The sequence below is a fragment of the Artemia franciscana genome, chromosome 14 (assembly GCF_032884065.1).
Source record: "Artemia franciscana chromosome 14, ASM3288406v1, whole genome shotgun sequence".
NCBI classification, from domain to species: domain Eukaryota; kingdom Metazoa; phylum Arthropoda; class Branchiopoda; order Anostraca; family Artemiidae; genus Artemia; species Artemia franciscana.
Window position 1 is genome coordinate 16,546,103 of NC_088876.1, and position 16,528 is coordinate 16,562,630.

Sequence of the window (16,528 nt, forward strand, 5' to 3'; positions counted from 1 at the left end):
TTTGCTTTAACGCAATTAAAAAAATAATTGTTTTATTTAGCTACAGCTTGTTCTTCGGGCTGGATCACCAAATGTAATGACTGACTTATGCCAAAATGAAGAATTAGTATACAAATGTGGATCACTAATTGGAGACGACGAACTATCTGTAGCAAAAGAAGCCCAGAGGTTCCTTTTTTTACTAGTTTCAACAGATTGTGGAAAGAATTTGTTTTTCAAACCGAGCTTTTGCCATCACTTGGAAAATGTTAGCACTAGAAGTGAGGCCGTTAGACTTAGGCTCTACGAGGTAAGTCTAGCTTTATTCCCTTATTCTGGGTTCTCATTGAGATTAATAGTTAACGACTTGAGTTCCAATCAAAAGCCATATTTTGGGGTAACTAATTGACAGCTCTTATTTTTCGGTTAGAACGTCAAACCTCTCTTGCTTTATATGCGATTGTGACTTAGTTTTCAGACATGAATACAAATGCACCTGAAACGTAAAATCTGAAATGTAAAATATATTCCGAGCAGCCCCCGAGTTTTACATGAAAAAGATATTTAATATATTTGCATGGAAATATTGCTCGTAACTGCCTTCTCCTTTTTAATTATTTTTTATGGCACTTGGTATTAACCAAGTGACATATAGCAGTCGCCAATTCTGTCGGTCTGTCGGTCTGTCTGTTGGTCTGTCGGTCTGTCTGTCGGTCCCGGTTTTGCTACTTTAGGCACTTCCAGGTAAGCTAGGACGATGAAATTTGGCAAGCGTATCAGGGACCAGACCAGATTAAATTAGAAATAGTCGTTTTCCCGATTTGACCATCTGGGGGGGGGGGGAGTGGGGGCCCGGTTAATTCGCAAAAAATAGAAAAAATGAAGTATTTTTAACTTATCAGCGGTTGATTGGATCTTAATGAAATTTAAAGTTTGGAATGATATTGTGTCTCAGAGCTCTTATTTTCAATCCCGACTGGGTTTTTATGACATTGGGGGGAGTTGGAGGGGGGAAACCTAAAATCTTGGAAAACACTTATAGTGGAGGGATCGGGATGAAACTTGATGGGAAAAATAAGCGCAAGTCCCAGATACATGATTGACATAATCGGAAATGATTTGCTCTCTTTAGGGTAGTTGGGGGGGGGGGAGTAATTCTTAAAAATTAGAAAAATTAGGTATTTTCAACTTACGAACGGGTTATCGGATCTCAATGAAATTTGATGTTTAGAAGGATATCGTGTCTTAGAGCTCTTATTTTAAATCCCGACCGGATCTGGTGATGGGGGCGGGGAATTGGGAGGGGGAAACCTAAAACTTGGAAAACACTTAGAGTGGAGGGATCGGGATGAAACATGGTGGGAAAAATAAACACAAGTCCTAGATAGATGATTGACATAAACGGAACGGATCCGCTCTCTTTTGGGTAGTTGGGGGGGGGGGTATTTCTGAAAAATAAAAAAAATGAGGTATTTTTAACTTACGAACGGGTGATCGGATCTCAATGAAATTTGATATTTAGAAGGATATCGTGGCTCAGAGCTCTTATTTTAAACCCGACCGGATCTGGTGACATTGGGGGGGGGGGAGTTGGGAGGGAGAAACCTAAAAATTGGAAAACACTTAGAGTGGAGGGATCGGGATTAAACTTGGTGGAAAAAAAACACGAGTCCTAGATACATGATTGACATAACCAGAACGGATCCGCTCTCTTTGGGGTAGTTGGGGGGGTGGGTTAATTCTGAAAAATTAGAAAAAATGAGGTATTATTAACTTACGAACGGGTGATTGGATCTCCATGAAATTTGATTTTTAGAAGGATATCGTGTCTCAAAGCTCTTAATTTAAATCCTGACCGGATCTGGTGACATTGGGGAAGTTTGGGGTGGGGAAACCTAAAATGACGGGAAACGCTTAGATTGGAGGGATTGGGATGAAACTTGGTTGGAAAAATAAGCAGAAGTCTTGCATACGTGATTTACATAATTGGAACGGATCCGCTCTATTGGGGGAGGGGGGTAATTCTGAAAAATAAGAAAAATGACGTATTTTTAACTTACGAAGGAGTGATCGGATCTTCATGAAATTTGATATTTAGAAGGATCTTGTGCTTTAAAGTTCTAATTTCAAATTCCGACCAGATCCTGTGACATTCGGGGGAGTTGGAGGGGGGAACCGGAATTCTTGGAAAACATGAAAATTGGAGTATTTATATCTTACGAATAGATGATCGGATCGTAATGAAATTTGATTTTTAGAAGGAATTCATGTCTCAAAGCTCTTAATTTAAATCCTGACCGGATCTGGTGACATTGGGGGAAGTTTGGGGTGGGGAAACCTAAAATGACGGGAAACGCTTAGATTGGAGGGATTGGGATGAAACTTGGTTGGAAAAATAAGCAGAAGTCTTGCATACGTGATTTACATAATTGGAACGGATCTGCTCTATTGGGGGGGGGGGGGTAATTCTGAAAAATAAGAAAAATGACGTATTTTTAACTTACGAAGGAGTGATCGGATCTTCATGAAATTTGATATTTAGAAGGATCTTGTGCTTTAAAGTTCTAATTTCAAATTCCCGCCAGATCCTGTGACATTCGGGGGAGTTGGAGGGGGGAACCGGAATTCTTGGAAAACATGAAAATTGGAGTGTTTATATCTTACGAATAGAAGATCGGATCGTAATGAAATTTGATTTTTAGAAGGAATTCATGTCTCAGAGCTCTTATTTCAAATCCCGACCAGATCTTTTGACATTGTGGGAATTTGGAGGGGGAAATCTTGGAAAAACACTTGGAGTGTAGGAATCGGGATGAAGCTTGGTGGATAGAATAAACATATGTCCTTGATACGTGATTGACAGAATCGTACTGGATTCGCTCTCTTTGGGGGAGTTGGGGGGAGGGGTTCAGTGATTTGGCGAGTTCGGTGCTTCTGGACGTGATAGGGCGATGAAAATTGGTTGGCGTGTCAGGGAGCTGCACAATTTGACTTGATAAAGTCGTTTTCCCAGATTCGACCATCTGGGGGGCAAAAGGGAGAGGGAAAATTAGAAAAAAATAGGTATTTATAACTTACGAGTGGGTGATCGGATCTTAATGAATTTTGATATTTAGAAGGACTTTGTGACTCAGAGCTCTTATTTTAAATCTTGACCGGCATTAAGCCTCTTATTTTCCTTTTTAAATCAATCTATTGATTCATAGAATTTTGTTAGAGCTCATACCATATGATCTCTTGGCTTTTAGCTCTTCTCGCCTCGTCACAAGTGCCATATGAGCTCTTAGCTCTTGTTTTTTTTACTTTTGCTTTGTTAATAATGTTTTAGAATTCGTAGGTTTTGGGGTAGCCTGTAGTCCAATATTTTCCATTTGCTTATTTATCTTAGAGATTTTTTTATTTTTCGGTTTCAAAAGGCTCAAATAGACGAAGAGTATTCCTTGAACTAGATTTCAAGAAAAAAAGCTGATGTAAAAGTTGGGACAAAAAAAAAAAAAAAAAAAAAAAAAAAAAAAAATCGACTGGCCTCATCAGTAACTGAGTTGTCAAATCAGTTTAATTAATAAAACAGGCGGTATAGATAATTGACGAAGAAAATATATCAATTGTTTTTATAATGCAGTGCCAGCCTCAGGTGTAAAGAAAGTGCAGCATTTTTATTATGTTGCGAATATTGAGAATGTATTTGGGCATTGTTTAATTTGAAGTTTGTAACACTGGTTGCTAAGAAGTTGTTTAAAGCCAAAAAGTCTTTTGCAGGTGTTGGGAAACAAATCTGTGTTTTAGGGGATTTATTGATCGTCAAAATTTACTCTGAATGGATTAACACTAGCATATCAACTCACTCTAAAGTGGGTTTGATCAATTTGGTATATTAACAGGGGCTCTCATTGAGCTATCACAATTTTGAATGTGCTTCATTGATGGCCAGGGGAGGATCTAGAGCAGAATCTTTGGGGAGGGGGTGCAATTTTACAAGGCCGCCAATGAGAAAAATCTTGGGGGAGGGGCAATGTGACAAAAGTGCCAATAATTGACCAAATTGATTACTTTATTATAAAAAAAGATTTAAAAAAGAAAGAAAAAAGGGAAAGAGGGTGCTATATTTTTTTTTTTTGGGGGGGGGGGGGTAGGCCTCCCTGGATCCGCCAGTGTTGATGGTTCATTAAAAAAAGAATGCAACCATTTGCTTTCTAATTATTGTAATGACATTGTCATTCAGTTATATTTTTTAATAATATAACTGTATGAATTTTTTGGTATTCTTAATCTGTATAGAAAGCGAATTTTTAGGATTATCGAAGAGTTTTTATTTGTATATATCTGGCTAGACAATTTTCCTGGAGTTACTTGTGAAGTAAAAGAAAAATATATAAAAGAATTAATAATGAAAATCCAACCTAAAGCTACAAATGTAGATTATTGTTGTGAATTTAACTCAAACCGTGCCTAGCTATTAATTTGATGCTGAGGTTTGTTTAGCACAACCTCCAAACCTTTGGTCCGTGGGCCTTTTGTTACTCTCTGCTTTCTCCTTTGTCTAAATAATAAGCTAGAACATGTAAACATCATGGATATCAAACCCTTGGGTATTTATCTCACACGTGACCTGAAGTAGGAAAAACAGACACATGATATGATCAGACGGGCAAACCTGGGTATCTTTTCTTTTAACTCCTGGCTCGTCACGGTGTCGCAACCCCCCACTTATTACGTATTTTTATTACTTTTGGCAGACCGTTGGTAGAATATACTTGTCCCGTTTGGCATTACAGCCTGACTGCGGACCAGAAGGACCGCCTGGAAAGGATCCAATACCGAGCTCTTCTGGTAGTGTCTAAATATCCCAAAGTCCCTTATCGCTCCTTTTTAAAACAATTTTCACTTACAATTCTTTCAACACGCCGTGATGAATTGCGTTTTAAATTTGATGTTGGTATTTTGGAAAATCCACAGCTTCATGAATAGCTTCATGAATATCGTAGCTAAAATCTATATGTAGGAATAACCGTTTTAGACTAGATTTCTCAAGTGTAACAGGGATGGGCTTCTTTGATGTGATGTAAAAATTGTTAAATAAAGCCCTATTAATTATATTTCTAAAAATAAGCACGCAAAAGTACAAATTTTAATGCTCAATGTTCTGTGATTTTGAGTGATGAATTCCTTAATACCGTTACATGGAAGGTAACATATTGCTCATGTTTTGAGCTATCAAATTTTTTAAATGTCGAGGTGGACAAAGTAACTTGTAGCTTCCTTTTGTTTTCTGTATTTAACATATTTATTTACTTTTTAAGTTGATGTCTTAACATCTGCCAACCGCTTAATACTTGTCTATCACTAATCACTTATATGCTTAGTAATATTATTCCTCATAGTAGTTTCGTCAATCACTTTTCCTGAAAATTTTCTTCTTTTTTTCTATAATAAATTTCGAAATCTTACATTTGGGATTACTCTCAGAGACTCTCCAATAGCTGAAAATTAGTCAATGGAAAAAAAGGTGCAAGATGGAAGATAAAACTTTTGTCACGTTGTGTCTGTGCTGATTTTTGACAAATTTTGTAATCTTTAGACACTGAGTAGCTGGAATTGCTTGTTTCTTGCGCTAGTTTTAGCCTTGGTTACGTTTAATGTTGCAGAAGTTGGTAATTAAAAAGCAAAGTTTAAATTTCTGTCAAAACTGGGCCCTAGCCTACAAACTCAATGACATCTGGATCTGGCCAACAGACCTCAAGATCTGTGGATCGCTAAGATAATATATGCGTGCAAGTCTAGTGTGTGATACAATTATTGTAAAATCAGAGATTGAACTAGCACTACAAAAAGTACTGTATCGACCTCAGTGGTCTTGATTTTTTTCTACTTAATTTGACTATATCTTTTATTTCCGGAGTTTTGATAATAATTGTTACCTTTTCCAAGTTTTAAAATTTCTTTCTAAGAAAAGGTGATGCCCTGATTTTTTCCTTATTCTGAGAAAATGTTGGTCTTGCATCATCTTGGCCTTGCGATAAAACGTGGTAAGAATAATCTTTCAGGTATCTACTGTTTAAATGAAAAAAGGGAAATATAAGAATGGGATATAAAGCGGAGTTTGGGGAGATCTCTGGTTTCTTACCTCAAGCTCAAAATTCTAAGGACGTTCTATTTAGATTGTAGACGAAATTTCTACCCGTTTTCGTAGATGGTGCAGGAAATTGATGAAAAGATTAATTGAAAACAAAATCTATAAAATAGATCTGCTTTACCACCAAGGACTTACACCATGGGATCGCCAACAAGGTGACGCAGCTTAGCTAAGTTTAACTGATACTATCAGCATTTCTTCTCCTTTTCCAACGGTACAGTTTTGATTATACTATATTTGTGTCTTAAAACACTTTTTACATAGCTTTTTCTGGTTCAAAAAATAGATTTTCCCGGACGTTGTGGGCAGTGCCTCCAGATTGTTTTTAGGCACATTTTGTTTTTCTTTGGACCATTGTGACCAACTTCATTCATAATGTTCTAAAGGGGTAAGGGGAATTGTGACCAGCTTCCCCTCAAAAAAAATTCTCTTAGTACGCATTTATGACCTACTTTAAAAATGTTTGATCCTACTAAAAGCCAGACTTTTTTGAAGCTATACCCCATTCCACTTTGGGATCTTCAACTGTTTAAAATTGCTATATAACATTGGTATATAACATTTGCTCTATGATATTTTTTTTCAGCTGTTTGTAGAAATTTCCTGTTGCTCAGAAGAGTATTTGAATTTATGTTTGGGTGCAAATCTGATCCAACCACTGTTGGCTGAGCTCTCTGGACAAGACCTTTTAGTTCAACTGAATATTTTGGAATTATTAAGAAGTTTTTCTTTGCATAGGCACACAATGCTCTATCTAATCAATCAAGGAATTCTGGACCAAATGAACCAAGCGGTGGCTACGAGGAATGATAATCCAACGTCTAACTTTTTAATGAGTGGTAAATATTAAAAATAATTAAAGTTTATGGTTATTCTCTTTTCTTTTTTTTGGAAAAATCCTTTGAAAATAGATCATAATACAAGTATTTTCGCTTCGCACTTGCCTGGTGCAGAAGTTTGAGACAATTTTTTTCATACTATTTCCTCGTCACATTTTCGGTTTCTCATTTCTTCTCTTATTAATGTAAAAACGAGGAGCAGCATGCATTCTACAGCTATAACAGAGTTAAAACAGCGAAAAAACATAAAATTTCAATTTTCAAAGATCTTTTCAAGATTGTTCCCTTAAAACTTGATTTTTCAAATCTGCGTCTATTCAATAAAAAGAATAGCAAAGAAAAAGAGATGGTAAAGTAGTGAAGACAATACAAAGAGAACAGAGTAACAAGAGAAAAACATCTCAAAAATTATTCCTTGAAAATAGAGTACATTTGCATTTCATTGAAGATTAATCAGAACCAGTAACCAACTCACTTAATCAGAAGTAGTTAATTCTAAGAATCTAACGAGGTTTGGCATAAAATAGGGTGCGTAATAGACTCAGCACACGTGCTATGGGATGCAGCACTTGTCGATGGGAGATAAGATGACCTGGTAGGCTTATTTAGCTTCAATCATGCATAGTCATCTATATGGAGAAGGTCGCACTAAACAGGGGTCTGTTTTAAATAAACATCATAGAAAAAGTTCTTTTTATAGGGATCCACCTTTTCAGTTTCAGTCTTAATAGAGAAATATATATTTAAGTGTTTGCTTATTGTAAAGGCAAAATACTTGAAGCATACATCTTAAGTCTATTTATGCCATAAAACCGGGATTTTGTATAATTTTTCTTTTAGTTGTTACACGAAGATTCAGGTAAAAAGCCTTGCGTGACGTGTTTAGCGACAGTGTTGCCATGCTGAACTGTGAAACAAAGAAAAAAAAAAGCGTGTACTGCTTCCGTAAATTTTACGATGCTTTATATTTATAGATATTCAATCATGAACAATATTTTCATCCTCTCATACGTTATTTATTATTTAATTAATTGTTTGAAATGGGTAAATACCCTCAAGGTAAGCTTTCGATGAGTGCTTATATGAAACTAAATAAGTTTCAAATCTAGATCCTTTTTTTCTTGGAATTTGTGCTCTTTATTTAATTTAATTTGTTCTTTCAATAATAAACATCAAGTAATAGAAGTGGTATATTCAGAATAAGAAGAAAATAATGATTCTAGTGATTATGAATAAAGTTTGAAACTCTTTATTGATAAATAAAACAGCATAGGGTAATTGGTCTGTCTAAAATGCTCCTCCAGGTAAGTCAATTAGTTAATAATTTAAAGTGTTTTATCTTGAATGATTTTGATAATAGAAGCGTTAATGCATAACTTAAATTTTAATTATTAAATACTTCTTTTCTTTTCCCATTTGATAACAAGATATTAGGGATATATTCTTGCGTAATTTTACTCATTCAATCACTGCTTTTTTTTACTCAATTTACTTGTCAAATACCGGTGGTGTTTGTCTTTTGCAACAGTAATCAGGGAAGTTAAACTTTCTAGTGATTCATTATGACATATTTTTCCGCTCATTTTTTTGTAGATTTTTCACACACGTTTTTTATTTTTAGCCAAATAAATAAAGAGTTACAATAGGGATAGGTCATCTTATTAGACAGTGCAAAACAGACACAAAAGTTACTGGATATTTTCTGTACTGGATAATACAGAAAATCAGTGTGGTCTTGGGAAAAATACTGACGTCGTATATATGGGGATGTTAGACCAAGCAAATTTTATAACTTTTAATCCAGCAATATTTCGTTTGCAATGAGAAAAGAAGAAAATTTTACCGCCTTCATTAAAAAGCCATCTTACATTTAGGCAATATTAGAGAATTCAAGAGTTGGAAAGAACCCAGTTAATGAACCCTCTTAGCCAATTGACTCGAAACTATTTGTGACCCGGAAATAATTATTTTTTCTGTATAAATACGGTTTGTTTTGATTGTCAAACAGTTCGTGGTAACGAACTGTAGTATGGAGCGACCCGGCTCAATAGTAACCAGAAGTCTACAAAATGGGATTTTGATACCAATAGTTACATCAAAAGAATCGCATTTTTATGCTGATTTTAAATATATAAGTTTGACCTAATATTGTTGTTGAACTTGTTGATTCTATACTTTTTGATGCTCATGAGCATGCTCATATATGTGAAATTTCGTCAAAAATTCTGAATTAACTGTATAATATTGCAAATTGTTCATGGTCGATTATATTTTAAGGATTTCATAATTTTTTACGGGATGTTATTCACCAAAGCCCTTTATAAGAAAGGTAATGAGAGTGACTGTGATAATTACAGATGCATTAGTTTGATTCCTGTAGTAAGGAAATTACTGATTTTAATGATTGCTGATTTTTGACGATTACTTATTTTGATGATACTGATCAGATTAAGAGTTGCTGTATAAAGTTTTATGAGAAGAACAGTGTAGTTTTATTAACGGTCGAGGATTCGTCGTTCAAATTTTCACTTTTAGATGTATTATTTGGAAGTGTCTTAATAATCAGACCCTTTTAGTCCTTGGTTTTATAGAATATGAAATACGCGTTTGATTTAAGTGGTGAAAAACTTTAATGGAGGTCATGTCCTTGTATGGTATATCAGATAAGTACATTAAAATAATTAGTGCTATCTACAAGAATAATATTGCTCTTGTTGAGAGAGAAAGAGAAGTTATTAGTTGGCTTGGTGTTGAATCAGGAGTTAAGCAATGTGGCTTCCTATCCCTGTTTATATAGATTATTTTGACAAACTTTTCCCGAAGGAACAGGGCCAAAGCTACGGAAGGGTATGAAATCCAATGAAAAAGAAAAACTCTTCTAGACTTAGGTTATGCAGCTGATTTGAGTGTCCTAGAAAAAAACGTTGGGAAAATGAACGAGTTTTTGGAATTTTTAGAGTTCAGGGTGCAAGAATGGGTTGAAAAATTAGTTTTAATTTATTGATTAGAAATAAATGAGGATGAGAAGTTGATGTCAGATAACGAGAAATTTGATCAAGAGGAGCTTCACTTGCGTGGATAGCATTATTAATAGACAGTGGATGCAGTAAAAATCTAAAAAGAAGAACAGACAAGGCCCTGCCTGTTTTTCCACAGTTGAAAAATTCCAGAAACACGGCAATAATTCTGCGAACCAAGATGAGAATTCTGGAAGCTACAGTAATGACAGTGGTCAATTATGGCTTTTGAACATGGGCGCTTTCAAAGGCTGAGGAAGATTGGTTAGATTTTTTCCATAGAGATTACCTAAGGTACCCGTTTGACTGACCATCTATCAAACATTGGGCTGTGGTTCGATTACACCTTCTAGGGCTATAATAAAAGAAAGGTTAAGATGGATAGACCACGTTTTACGGATAAAGGATGTGAGATTGCCAAAAATCGTGCTCTTCGGCCAAATATGTGGGACCAAACGAAATGCAGGTTGACGCAAGTCGTTATGTTCTTTCTATTGCTTCTCTTCTAACCGTAGGTTTTGTTTACGATTCCATGTAATCCTCCCTGCCGTTTATTTTCTACCGCAGACTTCTTGTCCATTATTTTTATTTGCGATTCTTTGTGATGCTCGCTGCCGAATTTCTTCTAGCCGTAGCTCTTGTTATGTTTCATTTTAGTTTTTCATTACCTCTGACATTTTTTTTCTGCCCTTTGCTTTAGCTGCTCTGGTTCATTTAAAAGTTTGTGTAATTTTGCGTGACGTCATAGATACCAACAACAAAAAACTTCTTTTTCAGCTTTTCCCCAGTGGTTCTATTTTTGATTTATTTACGTTTGTATATAGTTCAATAACAACCAGGCATGATCCCATGGTCCATTAGACATTAGCATAATCATAGTATTATTCTCTAGTTTTAAGTATTAAGGTATTAAATCAGTAATCTCAATTGAGTTAAGAACCTCTAATGTGAATTTAATTATGTATAAATTGAAAATATATATGTGTTGCCTGATTTGTCTTGGATATGCGTTGCTGATTTGAATGGATATTTGTTGCTGATTGTTTTTTTTTCATTTATTTTCCGTTGTTAGATACAGAACCATATGTATTTTTCTTTTTCAAGGTATTACGAAGTTATTTGGAGTTGTTGCTCACCTAGAACCGAAAGCTGTTCTTCACAAATACCCTGCTTTTACAAGTTTTCTATTTGACACCATTACCAGTCGTGACGCTAATTACCTGTCTATATCCATGGAAACCTTTGGATTCATAGGCGAAACATTAGAAGGAAAAGTTGCCCTCTCTGAATTTGGTGAGTAGCATGACTTTATTATACCTATTATTAGTAAGCGTCAGTATCAGTTCACCACCTTATTCCTAGGCTTATGCCAAGGAATTAAAAGTCATTTAACTTTCCGCAGTTGGAAAAATGACCAATTGGTACCTGCGTAAGGCAAAGTTGCCATCCAAAATATTCATTATTTTGAATAATTATTTTATATCCTCCCTAACAATATGTGTCCATGTTCAAGTTATTATTTTGTCATTTTTGATGCTTAGAAAGAGTTTTTCTTAAATTTTTAGCCTTTAGGTCTACAAATACTTTTGTATTCAAAAGTAAATGAAGTCAGATTTGATGTCACCTCAAACTGATTCTATAACTCAACGGTTTTTTGAAAGATCTTAACTAGATCTGAACATAAAGTACGGTTTTCAATCCTTGTGTTTTGTTACGTTTTATGCGATCCCCAAGGTAGTAATTAAATGTAAATTTTGTTTAGTGTGTTCTGGCGTCTGAATCGTGTTTTTTCTATTTTTGCTATTTGTCTGTTCTTTATTGCATTTTTATAATGACGAAGACCACACTGCCTTTCCATAATACAAATACAGAAGAGAGAATAATGAGGACCTTTTTTTTCCCGAGACAGTGAATGAACAAAACCTATTTGAATATTTCGGCCCTATATCTAAGGGCCGTCTTCAGCAAAGAAATAATAACCAATAACACATTTACAGTAAAAGTTTTTGGTTAAAAATCCATTTTTTAAAATAGCCTAGGTATCATTGCTTCTTAACGAAAAGTTCAGCCAAGACTGTGTGATAAAAGCTAACTTTTTTCAAGCTAAAAAGGTTCATTCGTTTCACTAACTGTATTTAAAAAAAATTGGAATAATTTCTTATAGCGATATTTTTCATTTTATTAGCTTAGGGAAAAAACACGCGAACCTTATTAATCAACAAACGTTTCTGGAATATTGCAGAAGGAATAAAATTATTTCTAAATTCTTAAGACATAATTTTCACTTAAACACTGCGAGAGTTACAGTTCACACATAAATTACAGCTATATGCTCACGATAGAAACCTGCAGTTCACTCTAGAGACCGAAATAGAGGAAAAAAAATTACCTTTTCTAGATGTATTGATAATGCGTAGTGTGAATAAACTTGATTTTACGGTTAACAGAAAATCTACGCATAATAATAGATACCTTCACTTAAAATCTAACCATCGTCCACAGGTTAAAAGAGGCGTGGTAATATCTCTTGTGAATAGAGTACTTAATATCTCTTCAGAGCCGTATGTTAAAAAAGAATTAAATTTTATTACAGACATACTTTTTGGCAACGGGTATCCAATTTCTCTCATAAATACTGTTATTGCTCAAAGATTAAAGGTAGATTCTTCTAAAGCCTAATCAGTAAACGATTCGAATAAACCCAAAAGCACGATTTACCTACCTTATATTCCGAAAATTACTTCAAAAACTGAAAAAAGTCTGTTTAAAAAATAATTTATGTGTTGTCTTCATAAGTAATTTAATTATAATTAATCTTCTCAATTCTGGTAAGGATAAAACCCCACTTACTCGTCTAAGAGGGGTGTATCAAATACCATGTAGTTGTGGAAATTATTACATTGGTCGAACCCACCAAAATTTAGGAACAAGATTCCAGCAACACAAAGAAAGTATTGAAAAAGCATTAAAATCTACAAATAGTTCCATATCTTTTGATTCAGCTTTAAGAAATCATATTTTTGAAAATTCAAACCATTATGTTTTATGTGACGAAACAACTCTAATTAGCAATAACTTAGGAATAAACAAACTGTCCGCGAGGTAATCGAAATCAAACGAAACTTAAATGATAATACATCCCTAAATAGAAACTTGGTTGAATACACACTCAACCCTGTGTATAGAAAATTAATTATAGAAAATAATCTAATTCAAAATAAAACAAAAACATGAACCAATAAAAGCAAGCCCAATCCCAAAAGAACTACAAGATTAGCTGCAGAGAAGGCAAACATCGCAATAAGAAATTAATTGCAATTTTCAAAAATACAGTTAGTGCAATGAATGAACCTTTTTAGCTTGTAAAATGTTAGCTTTTATCTCACAGTCTTGGCTGAACTTTTCGTTAAGAAGTAATAATGCCCAAGCTATTTTAAAAATGGATTTTTAACCAAGAACTTTTATTGTGAATGTGTTATTGTTTATTATTTTCTTTGCTGAAGACGGCCCTTAGATATAGGGCCGAAATAATTCAAATAGGTTTTGTTCATTCACTGTCTTTGGAGAAAAAAAAAAGTCCTCATTATTCACTCTTCTGTATTTGCATTTTTATGTTTATTGAATTACTGCTTTGACGACTAAACCTCTAACTTTCCGGTTTTTCTAAAATTAGCTCGTTTATATGCCGGATTAGGACTTACGTTGTTTTTCCTATCGGATTTGTTTTTCCAGTACGCGACTTAGAAATACTCGAAGAGTTGTCATATCCCAAAAATTCTGGAATTGGTGTATATTATGAGCAATTTTTTTTGAAAAACTGATTCTTTGGTTTGCAAACAAAGCTAAATAATAAAATAAGTTTGCTTTCTTTTCTATGTTTATTTCCATGCAATGTGTCAATTTTCCAGTAAAACTACTAATAAAAGAGCAAAGGATAAGCTCCAATTTCCTTACCTAAGAAATATCTAATAAAGTTTAGCAGTGTCACGTGTGATGTCGTTCCTCCACCTGGATCTCAAAATTTCAAAATCGAGTAAAAAATTCCACCAAAATCACGAGCAAAAATGATCCGAGACATAGATGGCAGAACTTTCGGACCCCTATGAAAATGCTCCTTTTAGGATCTTTTAAATTTTCCTGCTCATTATTTTAAGAATATGCAGTAAGGTCAAATATTCCAAGAAGATATAGCAGTACACCGCACCTCCTTCCAAATGCTTATGGTGGGTATGCTCTTTATGACAGGAGAAGGTCAAGAAGAGGATGGTTTTGGACTTCGGTTGATGGTGGGGCATGGGGAGCTCAATGATTATTAAAATCTAAAGAGTAAAAATGGGTTTTCTCTCTTATGTGCCTCAAAATAAGGCAAAGGTATAAATAAGCACATTTGACCCTCTCCGGTAGGAAGCAGTAAAAGAGTGGATGGGGGGTATGTTGTATGGGGTAATAATACATTGGGCTTTGTTCAAAGCAACTATATTACTCGTTTATGTAATTTTATTAGTTTGTATAAACGTTTAAATATTTGTTAATAGTTGAAGCTTGTTAGATGTGTTCAAAAATTTGTAAAACGTTAAAAATATAACAGTGTTTAGCCGTGTTTTATTAGTTAAACCGTATTTTCAACTTGTTCGGTGTATTAAAAAATGAGTAGTATAACGTATGTAGAAATTGTTTAAAAGTTTTTTGTTTAACAGATTTTGTAAGAACCCTTCTAGCTCATTAGTTATGACGCTTACCTTCCACTTGCTACGTTTTCAGGTCGATTCCGGAGGAGCTCAGTTTTTGAAATTTTTAACATCATGCATTTAAACACGTAACATTGTGTTTTTGTTTGGTAAGAAATGGGGAAGGTATGCGAAAGGATCAAGATGGCTGAGATGAATTTTTTCTTGGGGGGGGGGTATTTTTTGGTAGAGTGATCAGGAAGAACTAAAAAATTAGAGTTGAAATTCGAAAAGCATGCACGATTGCATGCATTCCTAGGCTCTGGCTCATATATGAGTGAAAAACACCGTTTTTGAGCAGTGGCAAGAATTATGTATTGCACGAAAATATCCAAAATATAATGCCATATTCGTCAATCGAGTCTGAAGTCACCTTTTTCTATGATTAACTAAAAAAAATGTAAAAAAGAAGTTTTTTTAAAGAAAAGTTAAGGCCATATTAAATTTATGAGAAGAAATAGAAGCCTACAATACCTCAAACTCAAAACGACCAGAAATTACTGCTAAAGGATAAATGAAACCCAAAACGAACAGAAATTAAATAAACAATCATAACAAACATACATGCAACAGGTACAAATATAAAAGAATAAATAAATCTTAAAACGAGTAAAATTTAAATTGAATATGTAAATCAAGTTCAAAACGAACAAAAATCACTACAAATAAGAGTTTGGGTAATGCCTTCTTCCCGAACTGTAAAAGTCTAAAACTGTAAACCATGACTGTATATTTGTTATGATGGCTCTTTTAATTGTGTTGCGGAGCAACACTACTGCTTTCGTAGTTTTTTTTTGTTTTTTTGTTGTTTTTTTTTTCACCGTGATCAGCGACCTGTAGCTCCGAAGTGGTAAGAGTTAAAAATTTGAGATTTTTCAGAGGGAAGGGAAACGTGAAACAGAGTAAAAAAGTTCCAGAGAAGTTCCTAAAATTTCTAACAGTTTTCCATAAAAAAAAATAAAACCGTTTTTTTCTTAGAAACTCTGCGTTCGATGTTTGGCGTCAAGTTAAGACGACCCTAGCTTCGGAAATAAACTTGTTAGAAATACAGTTATGCTGAACTCATGTAGAACTTTCATTTGTCTCTTCGAGAACCGGAGCACAAAATTCCGTAGCTCTTACAGATTTCCCGGAAATAATTCCGGAAAAGTCCATCTCGTTCCGATTTTTTTTGGAATTTTCTCAAATTTTCGATTTTGATGTTTCTTATATTATTATCGAGTAGTACTATGAAAAGTATGCAAGAAGAAGTGAAGTGTTCTATATACCAAGTTGCTTCGTTCTCTAAGAAATAATTTCCGAAGTTTCGACGTTCTAGAGGTAACTTCTGTTCTGGACCAGCTAGAATTTTTTTTCCAACGCGGTTCGACAGGTCTCGATCTCCTAACAACTGGAGCTTACAATAGTTTCTCCGAAATAAAATTCCTTCTGTGGGTTTTTCTATTTGGAAGTTTTGTCATGCCCTCGGGGCAATTTAAATTTTTTGGTGAATTTGGTTTGTTTTATATTTTCCTAGCTTAGACCATCAAAAGTTAAGCAGAAAACTATAAGACGTTATTTCCGTATCTCTTTCAGATTTCCCGGAAATAATTCCCGAAATGTGCGTCTCGAAACATAATACTTCGAATTGGCGTCAAGTTAAGACGGCCCTAGTTTCGGAAGTAAACGTTTTAGAGATAAAATAATTATGAACTCATATAGAACTTTTATTGATGTTTCTCGTTTATTTCTGGACCAGCTAAACATTTTACCAAACTCAGTTTAGTAGGAGCTCGAAATAAAACCATATCAAAGATGCTTCAAGATAACAATCGAAGCCGCATTAGAAAAATG

General features: G+C 34.5%; 1 protein-coding gene across 1 annotated transcript in view; it reads left to right on the forward strand.

Moving 5' to 3' along the window:
- Window positions 1-16,528, forward strand: part of LOC136035396 (26S proteasome non-ATPase regulatory subunit 5-like) — a 45,740-nt gene that overhangs the window by 12,526 nt on the left and 16,686 nt on the right. The window contains exons 3-5 of the mRNA XM_065717177.1: window positions 41-289; window positions 6,699-6,951; window positions 11,073-11,261. Of these exons, the coding sequence (XP_065573249.1) occupies window positions 41-289; window positions 6,699-6,951; window positions 11,073-11,261 (691 nt within the window). The remainder of the gene's footprint in view (window positions 1-40; window positions 290-6,698; window positions 6,952-11,072; window positions 11,262-16,528) is intronic.